The sequence below is a fragment of the Thermobia domestica genome, chromosome 2 (genome assembly GCF_964235325.1).
Source record: "Thermobia domestica chromosome 2, izTheDome1.hap1.1, whole genome shotgun sequence".
Taxonomy (NCBI): domain Eukaryota; kingdom Metazoa; phylum Arthropoda; class Insecta; order Zygentoma; family Lepismatidae; genus Thermobia; species Thermobia domestica.
In genome coordinates, this window is record NC_137455.1 from 358,346,077 (window position 1) to 358,362,484 (window position 16,408).

Consider the following 16,408-nt stretch of genomic DNA (forward strand, 5'->3'; position numbering starts at 1 on the left):
ACCATAGCAGGGGAATTAACTGAATCACGGAATAATGGAAGTACAGCAATTTCACTTTGTGGTGGTCCATGACAGTCTTTCTTATTATTGGAATAGAATGCTGACCATGATAAATGTTCAGTGCTATCTCCATATCCTAGCATAGTTGTTTCAACAGCACTTAGCCACTCCCTAGATTCTACTAGACTGTTTGTGTGGATCCAAACTAATCAATTCACGGTTGAAAGTGGTACTTCAGGACGCTGTGTTGGTGTACTTGGGAGCTGTGTATAACAATCTGGTAACTGATTAACACTCTTCGTCCATTTTCCGTTGATTTGCAGGTGACATGAGGCTGGTTAAAACTGGCTGTGTGACTGAATTAATGAAATAGCGGTACCATGAAATGATTTAACAGACGTACTTGATGAAGGATTGTGGTCCAGATTATCAATGGCAGCGCAGGTAAACACCTCTTTCTGAAAGTTTGGGATGCAGATGTTACTTGAATCAGTGTATGTATCAGTTATCAGATTTGAGATTGTAGATGACACTTCCAGAACACGATCATGTGAGACTGATAATCCTAAATGTGCCAATCTGCCAATAATACCTCGTTTTCTTGTTTTTGCATGAATCATCAAACCAACATATAGTGGTAAAGATGTCTCTGTATCTCTGTGGTGCCGAACGTTTCTAGTGGGTTCTTTTTTCTTTCGCTGTATGCGGTTGTGACGAACTAACTGGGAACTTGATAATGCAGCTGTATTAATTGTTTTATCCTCTTCTTCCTCTATAGTAGGACCTTCCAAAATCCTGTCCAGTAGTGCGGACAGAGCTGTTGGGACGGAACCTTCCTGACAATGTGATGAAAAAGATCCATTAAATGTTGACAGTGTAGAAAATATTTCTCTGCGTATGACGGCTGCTGCTTTTGCTATATATATATATATATATATATATATATATATATATATATATATATATATATATATATATATATATATATACCGTCTTCTTCTGTACATCAAAGTCCTATTGCCCAGTACATCGCCTACTTCATCTTTCCACACCAACAACACGTCTGTTCCACTTTGATATGCTTCCAAACGTGGAATGCAGGCAAGTAGTTTTGTCTTTAGCCTTGTGCTATGGACGTATTTGGCTGCCTCAGTTGCTCCTGACATGGTCATTCTTTGGATGACAGCGTGAGTGATTCGGGAACTGTTTCGGAGTGTTGAACGATATCATCCAAATGATTTATAATGTCGGAGGATGCAGCGCTGTAAATGACAGCTTCAGAAGCAGTTTGGGTATGTTCTTCGCGACTAAGTTTCCTGACACAATTGGACAAGGAAAGTAAACACTTTTTGTGGTATTTTGCTTCGGTTGCAACCAGATCATCAACACACTTTTGTTAACAACTTTGTATCACATAGACTTCTAGCAGCCATTCGCACACGATCAATGAGCTCCAAAGTACGAACATTAACTAAATTGCCTTTGTTACCTTCCAGATCACAAAACAAACACGTTGTTCTTACATTAGTCAACTGACAGGATGAACGGGTTGCAGCAAGATGCTCAATGCCATCTTTCTCTTTCTTTTTTCTAGCTCGGTCTAACTTGACTTGGTTGTATTCATTCCGGCCTTGATTTGTGAAACTTTGCTTTGTTCTGGAAAAGCACTTGTACTGTTTTACTACTATCATTTTTTATACTATGGAATATTATATTCTTCGGAAGTCCAATTTCTGCTTCATATTCCGTTAAATCTTTTACAATAATTGCATATCTTAATGTTTTCTCATTTCTTTTACTATCTGCGGGGCAAACTAAGTTTTTTGAAGTTAACTTCTGGCACAGAACGCACAACTCCCATTTTAGGCACGACACTGAGGAGCCAAGTGCTGCATACTGCTGTCTACCTCAACCGCTTCCCAATTCCTTTTCTTCAACATAAGCTCAGTTAAAGAACATAGGAAATTATGTCACACATGACGTACTGTTTCCTGGAACACAAACCAAGAACAACAATTTATTAGAAATACCAAAAACAGAAAAATAAATCATATAATATTATGCATAACACATTTAAGAGTCGACGGAAGTCTTGGGTTTATGACATCATATACTCGCCTTTCGCCTCAAAGAAAAGACTATAACTTGTGTTACTTTATGATTCTACATATGAAAAAAGATGTTGGTAGTTGTGAACGTTTCTATTGTTTCTCTAATGCGAGAAAAAAAATAATTTTCATAATCCGTATGTAAGCCATGGCGGCATACTGTGCTATGACGTCATATACCGGCTTCTAGACACAAAAGGGATCCAATCACATGTTATGCCAAGCTTCTTCACATCCAAGGAAAGAGATTGGCGGCTATTGCATGTTTCTATTAGTTTTCTGTGGCGAGAAATTCCCACTTCTCGTACCAGAGATAAAAGTCGGCGGCTATTTTGTATCTATGACGTTATAAAGAGTTTTCAGCGCAGACAGAAGATAAACATTTGTGATTTGCTATTCTCCATGTTAAAAGGAACATACTGGTAGCGGTATTATGTTCCTAAGACCCAGTGGAATGCAAATGCCATATAACTACATCTACGGATACATTTGAACATTATTCACGAAAGTTCGACATTTAGTCCTACAAAAAATTGATTCTCAGTTATTTGTTGAAATACATCAATGATTGTGGTCGCGTTGAAAGCTATTGAAATGACCTTTGACGGTTTTTCGAAGAATTTTTCCATAACCATAGCAGTTTCAAAGTTATTTGCTACAAAACATAGAACATCGTTTTGAAAATAAACATTTTCCCAGTTTGAGATGACATATTTGAAAATGGCGGCAATATAAGGCAAGTATTTATAATGACAATAGAGGTACAATGTATTCTCTGCAAAATAAATGAGAAACGAAGTTTCTACCTTGAATGGTAAAGGAATTATACATTTTTAAACTCAGTTAAGTCGAAATTCGTTGGCGGCCATATTGATCAGGTCATATACCTAAAACAAGACCATCCGAGGTGATTCTATATCAAGGTTTACTTCCTACTAATAGGCCTATCATCCCTGAAAGTGGCATGTTGATATCATATTTTGCACAATTCGGCCCTTTTATGCTGCTATGCTACTACACTAGTTATAATAGAAAAAAGAAGTATAGGAGAATACATGAAACAGACAGAAACGAAGATTTAAACAAAACTGAAAGAACGGAATTTTTTTAAAATTTTCTAATTATTATTATTATTATTATTATTATTATTATTATTATTATTATTATTATTATTATTATTATTATTATTAATGGTATCATTAAAGTGCAATAAACATTAAAGTAATCTATGATCCTTTTGTGCCTCACATTCTTCCAGGGTACTTAAAACTACAAACAGAATTTGCTTCGGATTGAATAGACTCGGCTTGACTTCGAGAAAATTTTTCCATTTGAGTCAAGTTCCAAATAAAACTCGTTCCAACTTGCTTATGCCTATCTTTAGAAAGCAGGATCAGTAATCACATGAGCCGCATATCTTCGAACAGGCCGGCGAACAATAAACATTTTTATTCACATTCAGCTTCCACGGGTTAATAAACAAACATGATTTTTATTCCCTTCCTATTTTTATGCACCTACTACTCCATTCTACTCAACTGTAATATTTTTTAAAAAAATAATTATTCATTTTTCCATAATTGTAAATGTATAAGTTCAGTAATTCACCGTAAACAGAATCAACAAGGAGTGTTTTTGTAACGAAGGAATAACAATATGAAATGTGAAATCTCCTTTAACAAACTGTCGAGATTTAAGAGTCGCCAAACTTTACACTTTCGGATACCGATTATCTCGAAACCCCGGTATCCAGAATTAGCCTGGGTAGGGGATTATATTTTTAAAAAATTACAATCTCAGCAGTCTTCTAGTCTGACAAGGGAACCTATCCAAGTGCAACTCTGACTTCGAGTCGAGACTATGGTCGTTGGATACCTTGTAGCAAAAGAACATAACACGAAAAGTAATACATCCTCGATCGCAACCGTTGCAGAGATATAAGCGTGAAAAGTTAGAAATTGAGCTCCATACTATACATTACAAAGTCAGCTTCCGGGTCAGATTTTTCGGAAACGGTCAGGTAAGGAAACTCAGTGAATACATATCAAATTAGTGTTGGGAGCCCGCCACCTTTTGAATGAAAAAATGTTGCCCCCGGGGCACTCGCAGGGTCCCAGGCGGGGTCCTACTCAAAACTGGCAAATGGAACCGCGGGTCAAGTAGCATATTGTATGAAAGCTATTGTTAAATAAAAGAAGATAGAACAAATCTCAACTCTCTATGATGACCCTGTGCAAACGGGCAACTGGTGAAAATGTCAATACAACCTACATCAGAAAATATATGGCCACACTTCTAAATCCGTTAAGTTGTGACAATAACAAAACAGAAAAACATGTTTAAAAGTGCAAGGTATTGAAGTTAAACAAATTGTTGCAGAGTCTCTCACAGAGTTACACAACGTACCTAGGTTGTATTGACATTTTGACCAGTTGCCCGTTTGCACAGGGTCATCATAGAGAGTTGAGATTTGTTCTATCTTCTTTTATTTAACAATAGCTTTCACACAATATGCTACTTGACCCCCGGTTCAATTTGCCAATTTTGAGTTGGACCCCGCCTGGGACCCTGCGAGTGCCCCGGGGGCAACATTTTTTTCATTCAAAAGGTGGTGGGCTCCCAACACTAATTTGATATGTATTCACTGAGTTTCCTTACCTGACCGTTTCCGAAAATTCTGACCCGGAAGCTGACTTTGTAATGTATAGTATGGAGCTCAATTTCTAACTTTTCACGCTTATATCTCTGCAACGGTTGCGATCGAGGATGTATCACTTTTCGTGTTATGTTCTTTTGGGACAAGGTATCCAACGACCATAGTCTCGACTCGAAGTCAGAGTTGCACTTGGATAGGTTCCCTCGTGAGAGAAAACAGAATGAAATCTCTAATTTCTAGTTCTATTGGTCTTGTAGATCTGAGTCTGTAGAGAAAGTAATAATAGAAATAATAACAATGAATTATAATCATTTTGTAGAACATTCCACTTTAATATCACAGGAATTTTATCTGCCGGTTTTGGTTTGTTGTGAAAAATTTTCGAGTTTATTGCTATATTATGTGAAGTCTGTGTACTGTCGGTGATTTATGATGACAATCAGAAACAGAAGTAAAAGATATATTACAGTAATAGTTTTCTATTAACAAGATTATGTTTTGGGGTAAATTGTATAATGCAGAAACTTGTTATGAAAAAAACTCCTTTATGTTCATTTTCTGATATTCCGTTTCACCAATTAAAATTGACCAACACAGCCAAAGGATATCCTAATGTCCACGAAAAGAATATCCCCAGGATAACTCCCATACCTGGCTGAAGAAAGGCTATGAGGAACGAAAATAGGATATCCACAGAATATACATGGATGTGTGGGAAAGTATAACTACTTTTAACAATTTTTTGGCTTAAATTTTTTGTTCAAGTTCACCCCTTTCCCCATCAACCTTGGGTACGGAAATGCAAGAACATATTTAGATTTTGATTGTTGATTTCAGTATATTTCAAGCATCATTTTTCGGATCTAGGCTAGTGCGATATGTCGATATATCGATATCGTCGATATCGATATTGACATATATTAACATTCGATATCACAAATATATCGACATCGATATATCAAAATCCGTACTTTTCGATATCGATATTCGGGGCCTAGATATAGGTGGTCTCTAAAACTTGCAATGGGTGAAGGAATAAAACTTAATTTGTATAATAATGTCTTCTAGTTACAATTTCTTGATTGCCACTAGTTGCAATGTAAATAAATCCACTTTCAAATTTACAATATTATGTACTGTAATTTCTTAGCCGCCAGAACTTTTCTGTTCCCGAAAAAGAAAAAAAAAGCACCTGTTAATAGAAAGTGCTTCGAACTTTGACCTAGAATTTATCATAAGAAAGTCATTTTGTTCCTCTCTCTCGTTGATTTCCATTCGTTTTGGCCTTTCGGGCCGCTCATTGACAAAAAGTGCACATATGACCGCTATATGCACACATGCTCTTAGGCAGAGTCAGAGATTTTGAAAAGGAAACGAGCTTCTAATAATAATAATAATATAACAATTGAGTTTACAACTATTTATATTGTATGGGAGGCCTACAAGTCTGCTACGCCAATGTGTCTCTTAGTCTGTGTTTGTTTGTCTTTCCGTTTCTTGTGGATGTTTCTTATGTTGTTAGGCTTTTATATTGAACCTTTGCATTATTTAACTTTTTTGTTTTACGAGATTATTATTATTATTATTATTATTATTATTATTATTATTATTATTATTATTATTATTATTATTATTATTATTATTATTTTGGAAAAAGGAAAGAAACTGCTTTTCTTTAATATCTATTTCTTACCATTCATGTTGTTTGAAGTGCTTAAGTAAGATCATTTTGGAAGTTTTTATGTCATCCATTACCCTCACGATAAAACCGTCATTCTTAACAATTTATTTCACTCCCTTATTTGCAGTTTGCCACACTGATATATTTGTAACAAAATTAAAGTTTGGTTCAACGCCTTTCTAATTCTCAATCCACCCCAACGACCCTGCTTTTGGGTTGCATACTATTGCAGGAAAAGGAGAATTCCAGATGGTAATGCACTTTAGGAGTTGTTAATACAAATAATATTATAAATAAATAATCCTTCTACAAGTACCCTCTTTCAGATAGTGGGACGACCAGGGTATAAAAGGGAGGGGAGCGCCATCCACCCCTTCCAGAAAATATATGCTGCGACCCCCACTTTCTAAGATAATTATAACGCGTAAAGATAGGCACAGAGGATGGCATGACGTCATGCGTATCTCTACCTTTTTATATCCACTTTTATCCCTGGGAAGACACAATAGTGAGACTATAATTATATCCAAATATTAATGATATAACATTTCAACTTACCAAACTAAACAAGATGACTGCTAGACATGAATATACAAGGGTAACCTTACGATTTGCTGGGAAGAATATAGCAACGATCCCAAAAGTCAGAAGCGAAAGAGTAAATACCAAAATTACTGACCCACAGCCCGTGAAATCAAACTGAAAAACAATGAATACGTATATCATAATCAGAAAACAAATAAACATTCTTACATTGACTTCTGTAGGCGAAGATAGTGGATGCATTATTACGTTTGGTTTACACTATTCGTTCAGACACATAAATTTAATACATAACGTCTGAGGCAAAATGTTATCGAAAGGAATGTTCCCATCAATTAAACAGATGCTCCGCTTAGTCCTGGATACATTGAATATTATAAAACTTCTGTTAGTGCAGGAGTAGATAGAGCTAGTTGAGTAAACCAGAGTCCGTGATCGACTCCCAATACGTTTATTATTTTTAAAATCATCTAAAAACAACAGTATTTACAGAAATACTGCAATAAAGTTTTCTATATTGTGAGATAGAAATTAGGTAGCCCAGGACCGTGGGGCCGAGGACAGAACTATACAGAGCTCCAGGCAAGCTAGATAGAGTGATGTAGGAAGCCGCAAAGCTCTAGACAAGCAGGCTAAAAGTCACAGAGCTCCGAAGCAGGCGAAGCAATTCAGGTTGTGTAACGGACTCGTTACAGAAAAAAATAATAAGTATAATAAGTATTGTGTATATAGATATATTATCTGTTCAATTATGTCATTAAAAAGGAAAGATAAAAACTTGTAAAAATAAAAAATAAAATAAAAAAGAATTGAAGGAGAAAAAAAGAAAGATTAAATAGTGATATCGAATGTGAGAAGATTTCCTTTGCTTTCTGTCAAGCTCAGCCAAGGTCTTTTGCGTTCGCGCTGGTAGGCCGTTGCGCATGTTCGGTGTTCGACGACTGCGAGCAGCTTGCTTCAGCAAGCTGACTTGTGGTTGAATCGTGATACTGGATGTATCGATATTGTGTTGCTGGATTTGAGTGGGCAGTGCTTTAATGGAGGCCGTTTGAATTTTTGTCTTTTGATTGCTATCGTGTTTGAATTAGTTTCCTTTTGGTGGCAGAATTAGTGTCTCAGTAAAGTGAAATGAGAATAATCAACTGTGGTGAGAATTATGTTACGTCTGAAATAAGCTTGGTGCTTTGCTTCGTATATTTGATTTTTCAAGTTTGTGTGAATTCAGAGTTAACTGAAGTCGTGTTAAAAGATGGAAGGGGAGGCTTGATTAATTTCTCCCTGCGGATGGAGGCGTTACAGTTGGAATCCCAACAGAGCCCCGAAGCAGGCTAAGCCAGGTAGAAGTTAAGCCAACAGTCCTGCAGCAGACTAGAGGCTTTGAGGTTGGGTTCTCCTAGTGCTCCAGGCAAGCAAGAGGAGGGGAGACCAATCGACGACTGATGCCTGTCCGCTGAATGCTCTAAAATATATAGGTGCTCCTGGTGGTGGTGGCGCCGCTGCTCCCATGTGATATGACTTGTATGTGGTGCTGGTGGTTCGACGTCTTATTGTAGTAATCCTATGTGAGGTGTAAAACTCCAACGTAAATACATGTGATTGATGTTAACGAGCAGGAGCAGGTGACATTGTTTTTAAACACTAGCACGTGGTATATTACAATACATAAAAGCATACCGTAAACAGGGTATACTTTGGCCCATTTTCTTTAATTTTCAAAATTCCCATTCTAACATCTCATAAGATTAGGGAGGTAATTTAATATTTTTCATTGTGAAAATGCAATCCTTTGGCTTTGTTTTGAAAGCAGTGAACACTCAATGTGACCAAGAATGATGATTATAGTTCCAAGTTTTTGATGCCATGCAAGACCTTTCATGATTGTTACCCGTAAAATGTTGTTGGGCTTTGCGAAAGATGTGCCAAATAAGAAATAAGTTGCTTCCCAAATTGATCTAGCATCTGAACATTCAAAGAAGCAATGATGTAAGTTATCCCGTTGCCCACAAATGAGGCACTTGTCAGTAGTACTGCGATGAATGGCGTATAAAATGTCATTGTGGGGATCAGATTATCCACACACTTAGTACCACATACTTTTCACATTACTTGAGAGGAGAGAATGATTCATATTATGCTAGATCATGGTCCAGTTGCGTTGTGGATGCTGCATGATAATAGAAATAGTTTCAGAAATGTTGTGCTGTTGTTAGAGTATGTTGTACAAAATGCGTGTATTTCCAACCTGTTCTGAGAATAAAGAGTCGGATGTGCATTTATGTGTCGAGGAAATATGTCCATTTTAAAATGAGATCACGAAGATAGGATGAACAAAGTTTTCATGGAGTAAATTAGGTGGGTTATTGCCATGAAGGCTGGCCATCCAGCACGTCAACCACTGAACGGTATGGATGATTGCATTTAAACACTGTATATGGATGTTTTTCAAAGCAGCGTTCGAGCTTTCTGGCAAATATTGGCCAAATTGACACCTCCTTGAGCATACGAGAGGGAAATAACCTGCTGTCGGACGCGGAAAAGGTATTCCTTCCAAAGAAACCAGCCAATTAAGGAGTCTACTTTCATAACATAAATTTCTATTAACCCTTTTAGGATTTCCACTTTTTGAGATAAATTTCAGGCTTTCAGTCAAACAGCTACTGCTCCCTTACTATTTATCGTAGGATCATGGTTCATACCCCATTCTTAAAGGGTTAAGGAAACAATTTGCGCACATACCAAAGTTTGGAGCAGAGGGATGGTTAGCGTATCACAACCCTTGATACAAGTTAAGAGTGCGTATCTTATATGTTTGACTTTGTATATGCATTTGGATTATGATCGGGTTTTATATATGTTGTTGTTTATTCTTGGCATCATTGGTATGTTTTCAGTAGAGGGTGAAGGCCGAGGCTGAACATATATATCGAAACTGCTTAGCCTCGTCGGATACTTCGTTTAAGCTCAACACCAGGTGACAAACGACCCTTTAAATTATTTTTGGATTACGCATTTCTGTATAACGTGTTAATCGATCTATGATGAAAGATGCGGGAAACGCATAGGCCGTAAGTAAGGTAGAGTTATATTGATGGTCGAAATGAAAATAGAGTAATATTTCTTATTACACTTTAAAGTCCTCTCTTATATAAAAGAATAGTGCTGGAAAGTGGCATTATATTCCAATTAATTAATTAGCGAGTGTACGGAAGTTAAGATTTCCTAACATCAGTTTGTGTAAAAATTATTGAGCATTTATATGTCAAGTTTGAGAAGACATACGTGAAGAGAGCATTGTAAAACTACATTTGCACCATTTTATTCCACGTCCCTGTGTCATTGTTCCGGCAACGCCATAGAACTTCTGTTCTTTCTGGTCTTAAATCTAATTTAACGTCATTCAAAGAATTTTGCAGAGACGGAAACAAATGATACTCTGACAGAGCCAGGTCCTGGACATACGGTGAATGTAGTAAAACCTTTCAGTCAAGTTTCTGCAACGGTCTGACTTTGCCATTGTAGTACAAGACATGCTTGCTGTTTATCAGTTCTGACCGTTTAGTTGAATTGTGGCATTCAAGATAGTTGTCCACAGTACAGGCCCGAGTCTATTGTTCTACCAAGCGGCAGACCTCGTGATATGTGACGACCTTGCAGTTCCATCAAACGCACAGCATAAGTTCCCTGGGTGCGACAGGACCCCATGCCGTAAACGTCGCCAACACTTAGAATGATACTGGTGTAACGGGTGCCTCGTATTCCATCAGTTCTCATTTCTCCATTATACCAACGTGATTTTGTACCCATTCTTTAAGAGTGGGTACCTAGCTGAACGTCCAGAACGGTTTGTAACTCCCAAGAAGTTCGCCTTCGATCTTGATGGTGCGAACATTTCTGATCACCGTAGTGCGTCATTTTTCATTCGGTGTTCATGGTGCAAGTTAATGTTTGTTTTGGACATTTCGTGAATGTAGACTATGTCTATTTTGTGAAGTGTAATATATACATCTCATATAAGGTTGATATCTGTACCTCTCGGACACGTATTTTTGTCGCCCTCATGATGCACATAGTGAGTTATTAGCAGCTAATATTCTTCCTGTCATTACTGTTCACACTACACTTTCAAATGAGTCTTACTAGAGATTGCATTGCGACCTCACACTCAAAGGATTCCTTATAAGTGAAAATCAAGAAGAGAAAAATCTTATAAAGGGCAGATCGTCAAACCAATAGCAACCAATTTGCGAAATTTATATGAGCACTAATTTTGACACGCTGAATATGATCAAAAAAGGAAAAAATAATTATTTTCTGTTCCATACGTTTGCTTGTAAGCGTCCCAAAAATATGTTCTAACACAATCCTTAAGGCTCAATTAAAACCGGAGGTGACATAAATGTACTACAGCTTCCACTTTCAATGTTGATCTACGTAGAGCATAAATGACAAGAGATACTGAGATCATTAAAAAATGGTTTAGCGTTCTAAGAACACGCAACATCTTCTCTCTGAACGCTCTATTCAAACCGGAAATAGCAGAAATCAACCACTTCTGGCTTTAACATTGATCCCCCATAGAGTAAAAGCGCTAATAAATAGCGACAATCGGTTCTTTGCAATCACTTGAGTGTCCCTTGAATATATTCAATCTTTACTACAACCAGAAGTAGTGAAAGTCTACTACCATTCCTAGTTTCAGTACTAAATTAGAAAATATCACACTATATAAACGAAACTCCGGCAGTGGTGAACACGTGACACTACTACATGTTAGTCTTACCTTTGTCTGGTACGCGAAGAGCGTGAGACCAAGAGTAATTACTGCTGTAGCACCAAATGCTATTAGCACGTCCTCCACGTCGTAGAAAGAGGTGATAACGGCAACGAGATACGCCATTGAAAGCGTCTGGAAAAAAGGTTAGTACTAGCAATATTACTCCACAAATACATTTTTACCAGTACATCATTAAATATATTACTAATATATTTAAATGTTCCATCCATTTCCAAAACAATAAATGAAGTCTATTAAAGCAACTGTAACTATTGGGCTCTTTTATGTAGGCCTACAAGGGATGGGCAAAAATATGGAAAGACCTGGTATATAAGAAGTAGCCATTTCAAACACGATTTGTGTCTGAATGGTAGGTGTCGCTGTGGTCACCGGCACGTCTTGTAAGATATACAACTTGGCCAATCGAACAGATGGGCCAATTACAGTTCAACGACCGGTTCTTGCAGGCTATCGTGTATCATGTCTGTGCTGAAAGTTTCAAAGAGGGCAAATTGTCGGTGCGAGTATAGTGGGAGCTTCTGTGACGAATGTAGCGGAAATGTTTGGTGCATCAAAGAGGCACAGTCTCGAAGATCATGAATGCCTTCACGTGTTCAGGAAAAACCGCATCAGCGAAGCACCAGCGTGAACGCAAGTGTGTTGTGTAACAGAGACAGATGTAGTACATTGGGTAGGATTGTGACCAAGTAGAAGATCACCACGGCGCCAAAAGTCACAGCTGAGCTCAATACAATGCTTACAAACCCTATTAGCGTTAAAATAGTCAGAAGAGAACTCCACAAGCAAGGTATTTATGGCAGATCTGTAATTCCCTAACTACTCGCGACTGTTGACCGTGCAACTATACGGAGACAGGAGTGCAATACCTGTAGAAACAGGACAATGGAACAATGGAAGGCTGTCATCTGGTCGGATGAGTCTTTCTTTATATTGTTTGTCACTGCTGACCGTGTTTACTTGTGGAGAACGCCAGCACATGAGTACGATACAGACTGATTGTTACCAAGAGTGAAGCAAGACTGTGGTTCACAGATGACTTGGGCAGCCATATTCTGGTATTCTCTCGGACCCATACTCACCCTGTACGGATATGTCACTGCCAAGGACTACGTAACCATTTTGAGTGACCAGTTGCATCCCATGGTGCAAACTTTGTTCCCAGATGGTAATGATGTATTTCAAGATGACAAGTTCATACAGCTCACATCGTCCAGGACTGATTTGATGAGCATGACAATGAACTGTCACATCTGTCATGGTCTCCACAATCGCCTGGTCTTAATATCATTGAGTCCTTGTGGTCAGTTTTGAAGACCAAGATGCGAGTCCGCTAGCAACCACTGTCGTCTCTATAACAACTTGCATCTGCTTTGGCGGAAGAATGGTACAACATCCCTTTGAAAACCATAAGTAACCTGTATTTCTCCCTTTCCCGAGACTGCAGGCTGTTCTGCATGACAAAGTTGCTTGTACTTGCTATTAACATAGGCAATGAGCAATTTTTCAGGTGTTTCCATATTTTTTCCATCCGCTGTATATAACCTCTAAAAACAAGTTGTACGTCGTTTAGCAACACTAGTATATGATGGTAGTGTTAATTGATGCGATATGATATACGATACAATGCAGTCAGTCTAGAAAATGAAGCGATAACACAAATACGGCTTCATTCGAGTAGCGAGAAAACATTCTGAAATGATATTGGAAATTCGAGAATGCCTGTCAAGTGCAACGACAATGGAAGCAGTAATATTGAACTCTGAACCGCCAACATGCCTAAGGTGACATATTGCATGATAAGTTTGAAAAGAAAGGAACAGTGATGGATAGGCTACCATCAATGGGACTCAATCTTTGAGCGTTCTTTTTCCAAAGTAGGGTTACAAGCCAGGCTTACTTTTAGATCCTGGATACATTTTTAACATCCCTTAGGGATTTGTTTGGTGACGATCCATTTTGTATTAACCACTTTTCACCTGCTTGGATAACACTATACCGAAACGTTGAATAGGACGAACAGATCCGATTGAGTACCCTCGCTTTTGCCTGATCTAACCCTTCTAGATTTTACTTGTGAAGGACCGTCACGAACATAGTGTAGACTACGTTCTATGCAGTAAGAAGCAACAGTCAAAGTAATGAAACTGCGCCACGAAATTGAAACTGCGTAACAAACTAATGTAACTGCATAAAGCAATCACTGTAGATACTAAGACGATGTCACCGGGAAAGTAGAACATAGTGCTCAAAAGTGTTTCGAGGCCAATACTTTGCAGTTATTGTAATAGCATGAAGGAACTATGTTTGTATTGTAACGTTTCCCTTTGTACTATTAATATTTTTTATAATATTGGACATATTCTAATTTAAAGTGTGTATACATTAATTTAACCAGTCCAGTACCATCATATATTCATTATAAGTGTAAATAGGCCTACATACATTGAGTTTACGGCTCTAAGGCAAATCTACATCTAAATCTACATTAGGATACATCATCTAGGCTAAGATGTATAGTACATGTCACGTTGCAATTTATCATACATACCTATTAAATATCCAATAATATGTTTATTCCAACAGAAATAATTCTTATAGTTACTAAGACTGGCACCACACTGAGGAAGCATATGTTGCGCGTCACTTTCGCTCCATTGATGATTATGGGAAATTAACTCCTCTATATTCAAACTTGTCGGTCGCACACTGAGCGAACGCGTGCTCCAGTGTCATTCACAACTTCACTCAGCACTTGGAGCATTGTAGGACGCCTACCCTCATTTCTTTGTTGCGCGGCAAAATTGCGAAAGCGTTTCGATTTGTTCATGTAATGACTGAGACCTCGTATTTAAAACATGTACTCACTACGAACACTAAAAGTGATGTGATAAATTCTACTTCATTTAGGTCAAAATATGCGTGGATGCAAAGCTACCACTCACGCTGACGGAGCAACGAGCTAAATCCTTCCCAACAAAACTGATTTGCAACACTTGCTTCTGCCCATTTGCTGCCTCACCACCTGTCTAATCTAGACCCTTTCAAAACATAACATCCTTCATTGAAGAACGTTCCTTTTCGCTTCCTCTACGGTAACAATACATGAAAGGCGGACTAGATTTTCAATTACAAACAGGCAGCAAACACCGTAAATGAAGGTTGACATGAAAGCCAGGGACAGACTGGTAACCATAGTTTCCACCATACTAGCCTAAATCGAGGATACGGTGTTACAAACCTACAAGTAAGCATATGTTTACATTAGATTTTCAAAATGTTGGCCGTTGGCGGCCAAACACCTAACACAACGACGAGCGGTTCTGAATGTATCAATGCAGACCAATACACATGTGTCTGTAATCTTCTGGAGAAGGTTTTCGAGCATGCTCAGCTTACTTCGATACACTTCATCTTTCACAGTTCCCCACAAGAAGAAGTCCATGGGGGTAAGATCTAGCGAACGGTAAGGGAACTCAATGGACCCTCTTCATCCAATCCAATGTCCCTGCAGATTATCAAGGAAAGCTTGTACTTGTAGGTGGTAGTGGAGTGGGGCCCCGTCCTGTTGGTAGAAGACCTCTTCCGTCTCTATAAAGCGCACATACACCTGGTAGATTGACTGCCTTATCAACATGGATGTGTGGATTTTTCGGTGCCCAGTAAACACAGATATGTCGATTGACTGTTCCATTTAGTTTAAACTGGGCCTCATCGGACCACACTACCTTCGCCACAAACTTCCATCGTTAGATACCATTTGCTGATACCATTAACAAAATTGCAATCGACGATCGGGATCATCATCATTAATGACATGCAGTAATCGCGGAATGTAATATTTCCACTTAGCCTTTTTCAAAATTCGTCATACACCTCCCCTGCACATTGCGTAGCAAACTTCTGTGATGACGTTTCAAACTTTTCCAACACGAAAGCCGACGAAGCAAGACTTGTTGTTGTAGGCGTTCTTCCCGATCTTCCTTTGTGAATATCGCAAATCGTTCCATTCGCCTCAAACTTGTCAACAAATGTAAACAATGTGTTCAACCAAACTCCCCTCTCCGCTGACGCTGCACTTCAATGGCATTCCCAAACCTGATAAAACACTTAAAAAGTACTTACGCTGCTCGAACGTCAAGCGTGCTCCTGCCATTTTCTTATCCCACTAACCGTGCTGACAGTACCGACATCTGTTGAGCGGAAAACCGTACTACAACATAATTTTTAACTGAAAACAATTGATATTGCCGACATCTGTTGGGCAAAAACCATACTACAACATACTTAAATTTCAGAACAATTGTCAAAGAGAGTATACATTTTTCTGGCGGACTCTGTAGTTGGTTGTATACGAATGAAATCATTTTAAATAATGAATATTCGATCTTGAAGTTTCAGTTCATCATTGTCACTATTAATAATTCTTATCATAGGGGTATACAATCTTAAATTTTTCGTACAATAAACTTGAATTGCGAAAACAAATTAATGTCAAATGGTGGCTGGCTGATTATGCCCGCTTTTTATTTATTGCATTAGGAATAACAACAAGCTGAATACAAGTAACTGAAGGAAATAATTAACAATGACAACCAGTTGGATTGTAGAAATAAAGATAAAAGAAA

The 16,408-nt window shown here is 38.1% G+C and overlaps 1 protein-coding gene across 1 annotated transcript in view; it reads right to left on the minus strand.

Annotated features, from left to right (window-relative positions):
- The window catches only part of LOC145679885 (protein lifeguard 3-like), an 85,264-nt gene that overhangs the window by 20,079 nt on the left and 48,777 nt on the right, over window positions 1–16,408 (minus strand). The window contains exon 5 of the mRNA XM_081750401.1: window positions 11,769–11,894. Coding sequence (XP_081606527.1) covers window positions 11,769–11,894 — 126 coding nt within the window. The remainder of the gene's footprint in view (window positions 1–11,768; window positions 11,895–16,408) is intronic.